The following is a 9,019-nucleotide window of genomic DNA, read 5'->3' as shown; positions in this document are numbered from 1 at the left end:
GAAAAATTGTATTCATCTCCCACAAATTCTACAGTCTCCAGGTAAGTCTACAGTATGGGTGTGTTTTTTATTAGCGATCCAATATAATTTTTTAAGATAATTAAGTCCTCAGTTTTTCACTGCCCCATCATGGGCTTTATTAAATTAAAAAGAATTTATATAAAAATAGCCCTGAGGTAGTAACATGGAATCAAGAGCACCTATTCCAAATATATGACAAATGAACTAAAAAAAATCCAGAATGGTTTCTGTACAGTCCAGCAAATCTCCAGAGATCTTCAAACTAAGAATCTAAGGGAAAAATATTAAACTGTAGGCAATTTAAAAAATTTTAACTTACAGAAAATCCAATTTTCGTCATTTCAATAATACCCACAAACATTATTAAAGCCCAACAATAAAGACTGGGTATCTTCCTCTCTGTCACACACACACACACACACACACACACCCCACAGACTGGCTGATTAAGTAGATCTAGAGCGTTAGAAGAGTAACAGTGCATAGAAAAAGGAACATTTCTGGTCGTGGAATTTTTTGGTTGTTTTCATCCTTGGAAAAGACGAGGTCATAGATTTTTTTAATGTTTCCACTTGCAGTGAAATTTGGAGGGTCAAGGCAGGTTGTAGGGCCAAGTTTAAACTCTAGAATGTGCTCAGTAATATTCTTTGTTATGGACAACTTGGAGCAGGAGACACTTGGAACTAAAGTCAATCTTCTCCCAGTACTAGACAATATCCATTGCACTCTTTCTTTCTGTTCATCTCTGGAAACGACGAAATAAGAACACCTGGTTGCTGCACTATTCTATTCTTAGAAAGGGTGCCCACAGATTGGCCGGAAAACAGAACCTACTCTAATTCCGGAAAAAAAACCATGTTGACGTTCCGCCTTTTCCATCCCCGTTCCTTTCACTAAAATAACATGGAACCACACCATTTGAAAGCTGCACAGTGTAGAAGGTTCAAAAATGCAGAACGCAAACCTTCCTCTACCACGTCAGAGACCGAGCAGAAACAGACAGCCGGCAATGCTGACCAACGATAGGAAAAAGGGACCAGTGAAGCCTCTTACCCCGACTGGGGAGGGTCGGTCCCGCAGAGACTACGCCTCCCGCCATGCAGCGCGGACGCGGACGCAGCGGCAGCGCGATTGCACCGGTGCATGCCGGGAAGTAGAGTTTCCGCCTCTGAAATAGCCGGAGGCGTTGCCATTTCCCTTGCAGGCTAACACCACTCACACTCTTGAACTTTTCGGGGACCTGACCAGATACAGAGACCTTCACATCAGTGACTTCTTTCCAACCTAGTCTGGTTGGTCCGCTGCAAAGTAAATTTGGGAGCATGCAAAAAACAAAACAACCCAAACAGTCTTTAGTCTTCCGTTTCCGGTTGGCTTATTGCCTTGGTAACCAGGACGCATAACCTCCGTGGCGGTTATGGCGGGGCTGGGCGGCACTCAGATCCCCGACGGGGAGTTCACCGCCGTCGTGTACCGGCTGATCCGGGATAACCGCTACGCCGAAGCGGTGCAGCTGCTGAGCGGAGAGCTCCAGCGGAGCCCGAGGAGCCGCGCCGGCCTGTCGCTGCTGGGCTACTGCTACTACCGCCTGCAGGAGTTCGCTCTGGCGGCCGAGTGCTATGAGCAGCTGAGCCAGCTGCACCCGGACCTGGAGCAGTACCGCCTGTACCAGGCCCAGGCCCTCTACAAGGCCTGCCTTTATCCAGAGGCCACCCGGGTGGCCTTCCTCCTCTTGGACAACCCCACCTACCACAGCCGGGTCCTCCATCTACAAGCTGCTATCAAGTACAGCGAGGGCGACCTGCCTGGGGCCAGGAGCCTGGTGGAGCAGCTCCTGAGTGGGGAAGGGGGAGAAGACAGTGGGGGCGAGAATGAGCCCGATGGCCAGGTCAACCTGGGATGTTTGCTCTACAAGGAGGGACAGTATGAAGCCGCGTGTTCCAAGTTCTTTGCAGCCCTGAAGGCCTCAGGCTACCGGCCTGACCTTTCCTACAACCTGGCTTTAGCCTATTACAGCAACCGGCGCTATGCCCCAGCGCTGAAGCATATCGCCGACATTGTTGAGCGTGGCATCCGCCAGCACCCAGAGCTAGGTGTGGGCATGACCACCGAAGGCATTGATGTTCGCAGTGTTGGCAACACTTTAGTCCTTCACCAGACTGCTCTGGTGGAAGCCTTCAACCTCAAGGCAGCCATAGAATACCAACTGAGAAACTATGAGGCGGCCCAGGAAGCCCTCACTGACATGCCACCTAGGGCAGAGGAGGAGTTAGACCCTGTGACCCTGCACAACCAGGCGCTAATGAACATGGATGCCAGGCCTACAGAAGGGTTTGAAAAGCTACAGTTTTTGCTCCAACAGAACCCCTTCCCCCCAGAGACCTTTGGCAACCTGTTGTTGCTCTACTGTAAGTATGAGTATTTTGACCTGGCAGCAGATGTCCTGGCAGAGAATGCTCACTTGACTTATAAGTTCCTCACACCCTATCTCTATGACTTCTTGGATGCCATGATCACTTGTCCAACAGCTCCTGAGGAGGCGTTCATTAAGCTTGATGGACTAGCAGGGATGCTGACAGAGCAGCTCAGGAAACTCACTATACAAACGCAGGAAGCAAGACACTGTAGAGATGATGACGCTGTCAAAAAGGCAGTGAATGAATACGACGACATCCTGGAGAAATATATTCCTGTGTTGATGGCCCAAGCGAAAATCTACTGGAACCTTGAAAATTACCCAATGGTAGAAAAGATCTTCCGCAAATCTGTGGAATTCTGCAATGACCATGATGTGTGGAAGCTGAATGTGGCTCATGTTCTATTCATGCAAGAAAACAAATACAAAGAAGCCATCGGTTTTTATGAGCCCATAGTCAAGAAGCATTATGACAACATCCTGAATGTCAGTGCTATTGTACTGGCCAACCTCTGTGTTTCATATATTATGACGAGTCAAAATGAAGAAGCCGAGGAGTTGATGAGGAAAATTGAGAAGGAGGAAGAGCAGCTCTCCTATAATGACCCAGATAAGAAAATATACCATCTCTGCATTGTGAATTTGGTGATTGGGACACTTTACTGTGCCAAAGGAAATCATGACTTTGGGATTTCTCGAGTTATCAAAAGCTTAGAACCTTATAATAAAAAACTGGGAACTGATACCTGGTATTATGCCAAAAGATGCTTCCTGTCCTTGTTAGAAAACATGTCAAAACACACAATCATGCTTCGTGACAGTGTTATTCAAGAATGTATCCAGTTTCTAGAACACTGTGAACTTCATGGCAGGAATGTACCTGCCATTATTGAACAACCTTTGGAAGAAGAAAGAATGCATATTGGAAAGAATACAGTCACCTATGAATCCAGACAGTTAAAAGCTTTGATTTATGAGATTGTAGGATGGAATATGTAGTCATGTGTTATGTTGGCTTTTATAATGGCTTTATGTATGTATTTTGTACTGTTTTATCTGTATTAGCAATTGGCACCTTTACTTTGCTGTATGTTGAAATTTGTACACTTCAAAATTATAATATTTTGATTTATCTTTTGTTTTTAAAATATTCACTAAGTGAAATATAAGAATTTTGACCCCTAGGAAGATGTTTGAAAAATTCAACAGTGAATGGGGACACTGAATCTACTAGAATTTGTAATGCCTATGTTCCCTCCTTTTTTTATCGTTTGCGCTTTGTTGTATTTTGAGAGTCCTCTGCCCAAGGATTATATAACCCAGCAGCTTAGCACCATCAAACCTAGAACTCAGTGATTAATGTATAGGATTTCTGGGCTTTTAATGATAATTTTAGGGCCTGCATGTTCTATTCTCACAATTTACGCTCATAATTATATTAATTTGTAACGCATACATTTTACAGAGTTTAGGATGTTTTGGCTTTGTGTAACCAAAATTACTTAGGTTATGGGTTTTTTGTTTGTTTGTTTGTTTTTATGTGCATGATTCAGTGGGAAATCTTGTGCCCTTAACAGAATTATGGTGCTATGTTGTATAGACAATAAACAATTGTCAAAGAAACAATTTTACATGGTTTTCTTTTGTTCCATTTGTTAATAACTTGAATATATGAACAAGATAGAAATACTGTTAGTTTTTCCTAACTCTGCTCTCATTTATCACTAACAGTGAATAATAGTAAAGGTACCCAGAGAGCTCAGTTCTTAATTCTACCTTTGTGTTTGCAACTTAGGATATGTTAATGCTGGAGTTGTTTGCATGTTGTAGCCTCTCAGGTAAGGAAAAGTCTACACTATTCCCATGACCCCACCAAACTTTTCTCCTGCCTCCATCACAAATGAAAAAATCAATTTCGAAACCTTATCATAGGTAGATTCATAATGCTAGTTTCATACCCACAACCCTCCCAATGAGAAACCCACTCATTCTGCTTAGGTATTTTACTTTCTGTACCATACAAGAACTTTACTATTTCCCTTTTTCTCTCCATAAATCTGTCAACCCCAACTTGACCTGGCTTAGAAAAAAAAAACACGTATCAGGCTGAATTATATGAAATTGCTCATTTTGAGAGTTTTTGACCTACAGAAGTAGCACCTTCCTATGGCTCAATCTAATAGTTTTCTAATGATAGTGAACCCCTGCCATAATAAGATTATTATTATTTTTTTCCTTAAAGGAGAAATCACTTAGCCACATAGGTACCCAGATGAGTATGTGTTCAGCATGAATCCTCTGTAACATGACCTCCTGGGTGCTCAAATTCTATTAGGTCTATCAAAAATTTTGGCTTATTATGAAGTCCAATGGTCTTCAATTTAAGCATTTTAACCTTAAGGTTAAAACCTTAAATTTAACCTCAATGATTTCCTATTGATGTTTGACCCATATTTGGAGGACAATCAATGTTTAATGACCTTTTCAGTGCATCCCATTACACAATTCTATTTCTGGGACGTATTCAACAAGTTTTGTACTAAAAGTATTGCTGCTGCTTTGTGTAGTAGCTCTGTGCACCTCTCAATCTTCATAGCCTCTTAACAGTTGGAAAGTAAATGAACTGAAATCTTATTTTCAACAGGGATGTTAAAATTCTTTTTTTTTTTTTTTTTGGACATTTCCTCTATTTTTTCTTAAGAAAGAAAAAGCATAAAGTGTAAGTAATGTTAACCACCCAAAAGCAAATGTTTTCCAGATTCCCTTTTGCAAATAACCCAGCCTTTATTCAGTCACACTTTATTTACCCAGGTGCTCTGTGTTTGTGGTTTGCATCTATGTGTAATTCAGCTTTTCAGAACATAAAAAGCTTTCAGAACAGTTTTTAACCCCTTGCCGCTGGGCAGTTGGGATTTCCTGGTGAGTAATGCATCAGGAAATCCTGACTGCTCCTACCACTGAGTAAAGGAATAAAGGTCAGTCATGGTATTTGTCCCCTTCCTTACTTCGGCTCTCTAGAGAGGCACCCACCAGGATTGATAGATTGCTACCTAGTGACAGCAAAGACTCATGAACCATGCCATCAGAGCACTGGAGGAGACAGAGAAGGGTGAGGACATTTCTAACTCCCCAGGCACTTTTTGTCCTTTATTTTTAGGATGTGCTTCTTTTCAACTCACCTTTAAGTACTCAGCTTACTGATGCTAACAGGCAAATGATTTTACAATGTCTCCATATTTTGTTGTTTGAATGAAAGCTTTCATTCCTAAAGTTCTAATGAAAAGCTTTGTTCTATGCTCCTGGGACTTTATGTACTCGATGCTAAAAGCACTTTTCTTCACCAAAAGAGATTTCCCTGTATTTCTAAAGCTTTTATTCCTTTAATATTTCTTCATAATAACTGCACATTTTAAACAGATCAAATATACTCAGTATTTCACATTCGCAGACTCCTTTGATCAGTGACATGAGAAAGGCTTCATATTACACATGACAGCCCTTTTGAATTTGGCCTCAGCTGTGGCATGGATGTTCACACTAATGCCATTTGTGAAGGTCAGGTGTACAGCAGCTAACCCTGACCCATTCAGGAGAAGCAGACAACCAGTAACTGGGAAACTGTGTGGGGATGGAGGTGCGTCACTGGGCAATGAGACGACTGTAATCATAGATGACCCTCCCTCCCACGGTGGGGGATATAGGAACATATAGGTGTGGCCTCTCAGAGCTCAGAGGAGCACCTCAGATGGAATTCGTAGAGAATCGTCAGTGACAGGTTTGGCCAGAGGTTAGAACAACTGCTTTGTTCGTAGAGGGCTATCGGGTAGATGCCCACATGAATAAGCTTACTAGGAAAAGTGAGATAAGAACGGGTAATGGGTTGGAGGGGAAGGTTGAAGGGAGGAACTTTCTAACTCCTCTGCCCTATTACCTTTGCTTGGGCTCATTTCACTGGCGTATGGAGGATTAGCAGTACCGGAAGTCTGTCCAGGTAAGCAGGGCGTGGCTATCTAAAATATCTGATTTTAAAGGGATAACATCACCAAAGAAAACTTGCATTTCAAGTGAACATCAGCGTTTTCTAATACAAATTTTTCTTAGGTTCCTTAGTCTGTCTTCATTAATGACTACTGGTAGTCTGGCACTATCTGGGAGTTCATGCTTTCCTGAAGGGATTCTCTGCCACACTGATTAGCTTCCTAGCAATAGTGTGACTTGTAGCTCACCATCTACCATTCACTAACTGCCTCTTAACCCTTGTTGACCTACCACTGGAACTAAAGTGACGTTTGGGTTTTTCTGTATTCACTATTGAGCTATACCCTTAGTATTAGTCTAACAGCACGTTTTGTGATGAGCCAGTAACTCTGGATTCTTGGTTGTCCAACCACATAATTACCACGACTGTAACCATCAGATTCTAAACCTATACTTCCATTTTAGCTGTAAGATACATGCAACTTCTTGAGTACCCTAATGTAGCTCAAATCCTTCAGCAGCCATCTTTATTCGTAAGTTAGCAGTTTTAAGGAAGTATGACTTTCCAAAGAATCTAGGTTGGCTCTGTATTTCTTTAAACAGTTCTTCCAATTTCCAGCCTCTCTATAGGAAGATGTGTAACTTATAGTAACAGGTTATTCTTACATTTTTAAGTGCAGCTCAAAGGAATACATTATTAAAGTTATACAAATGCAAATTTATTAAGCCCATCAAATACAGCACTTCCTTTTATGAGTTTCATATTAAACCTACAAAGGCATCAATGGATTAAACACTTACAGAGAAAGACAACGTCTGAGACAAAAGGCTTCCTGGTATTTCTGTGGTAAGTAGTCATGAAGACTGCGGCTTCCATTACATAGTTGGGAGACTGTTTCCTTAACTTGTGCCCTTCTGCAGAGGGCAGTGACCAATAATCCACTTTAAAAAGAAATTCTGTAAACATCAGACTGACTCCCCAACACAAGCAGCATAGAGCAGTGCAGCAGACAGCAGAGGCACTGGATTTAGTCAGACGTGGCTCCGTATCTCAGCAATGCCACTTACCCAGCTACCAACACTGGGTGTCACTCGACCTCGCTAAACCTCAGTTATTAGGTTGCTGCAAAAGTAATTGCCGTTTTTGCAATTATTTTTAACCTTTTAAACCGCAGTTACTTTTGCACCAACCTAATATTTCAGCAGTAAAAAGGGGATGATACACTCACCTCACAGGGTTGTTACAAAAACAATCATCACTTCTTGTCTAGGGTTAAGTGCCCAGCAGTGTATGGCTAATAAGGGGTGAATTTAAAAGTAAATTATTAATGCAATAATCAGTTCTTGAGGAGTGTTCAGCAAAAATACACAGACTCAATCAGAATTACTGAGACCCGAGTGAGAAGGGACCTCGGAGAGTTTCATCTTACAGAAGAAATTAGGCCCCAAAAGGGAAAGTGACTTGTAATTGGTAGGAAAAAAATGGAGCATACAAAATTTCCAGAATAGAACTTTCAACTGTGTTCTTAGACTTTAAAACTTCACAGTCTCCTACGTTATTTTACAGCTTTACAGTGACAAATATGTCACTTTTAAGCGAGTTATCTTCCCAACTCTAGTGTGGGTACAATGAGCTACAAAGGATGTGACAGAACTATGCAATGGATTTCAGAGGTTGTTCATCAGCCAATACTAGGCCAAATCAACGTATCACATCAGAAAATGTAGCAGAAAATGCATTTATAAGTATATTGAAGAGAAATGCCTGAGGGCAAACACAGGCAACAGTAAACATGATGGCATAAAACCCCATTTGTTTTTCTGATAGAGTAGCCCAGGAAATCGGAGCAGCAAGCTTTACTAAGGGATTTGTTTGGCAGCTGACAATGTTAAATTCAGTAAACATACTTGCATGTTTTATATTTGTCTGGCATAAATGTTGATTCACTGGAGAAAAGCCTATTTGTGGACAAAATGTCAGGTGGACAATAGCGTGTCCCATGGAAGTGTCGCTGCCTGAAGCCTGACTACTCTTTCAGGGACGTTACACAGTAGGCCCTTGTTGTGCTACAGACACCTGCCATTACTTGGACGAGAATCCAAGCCAATAGTACATGTCTTTGTTCTGAGGATGACCCAGACCTGGATGGGACAAAAAATACTCTGGGTAAGAGTCAAGATTCTGAGAATTTTGAAAACCGAGAACTAAATCCACTAAGATACAAATATTAGTGAGGAGAAAATATAAGTAATGAGGTTTTAAAAAATCAGCCTCCAGGGAGATGTGGACAAAATGGCACATAGAGAAAAGACAAACTTTGTTCAATTCAAGTTCAGTGTGAAGTGACAGCACAATGTCTACCAAAAGTGCATTTATTAGTGACTAGAATAAGGAAATCATTGGTATTACTCTGGAACATTCAGGCCTAGACACCTCCATTTTATCAAATGGGCACATATGTTGAGAGATTAGGATGGTGAAGGATCTATAACTGACAGGAGCAAAAGTTGACAGATCTGGGGAAACATGAACTGTCTTTAAACACCTGAAGAGCTGCCCTTCAGTAGAGCAACTGGACAATTCTTTATGACTACAGAAGACTG

General features: G+C 41.7%; 1 protein-coding gene across 1 annotated transcript; it reads left to right on the top strand.

Moving 5' to 3' along the window:
* Positions 1–1,182: 1,182 nt before the first annotated feature.
* On the top strand, positions 1,183–4,057 carry IFT70B (intraflagellar transport 70B). The gene has a single exon (XM_074338496.1). The coding sequence runs from the start codon at positions 1,439–1,441 to the stop codon at positions 3,434–3,436; it is 1,998 nt and encodes a 665-aa protein (XP_074194597.1). The 5' UTR covers positions 1,183–1,438; the 3' UTR covers positions 3,437–4,057.
* The last annotated feature ends 4,962 nt before the right edge of the window (positions 4,058–9,019 follow it).

The sequence above is a fragment of the Rhinolophus sinicus genome, linkage group LG01 (genome assembly GCF_036562045.2).
Source record: "Rhinolophus sinicus isolate RSC01 linkage group LG01, ASM3656204v1, whole genome shotgun sequence".
Lineage (NCBI taxonomy): Eukaryota > Metazoa > Chordata > Mammalia > Chiroptera > Rhinolophidae > Rhinolophus > Rhinolophus sinicus.
The sequence above is the reverse complement of the archived record's forward strand: the minus strand, read 5'-3'. Positions and strand labels throughout refer to the sequence as shown.

What these genes read in the sequence shown, in the direction of transcription:
- IFT70B (XM_074338496.1), top strand. Translation starts at nt 1,439, where the DNA reads ATGGCGGGGCTGGGCGGCACTCAGATCCCCGACGGGGAGTTCACCGCC.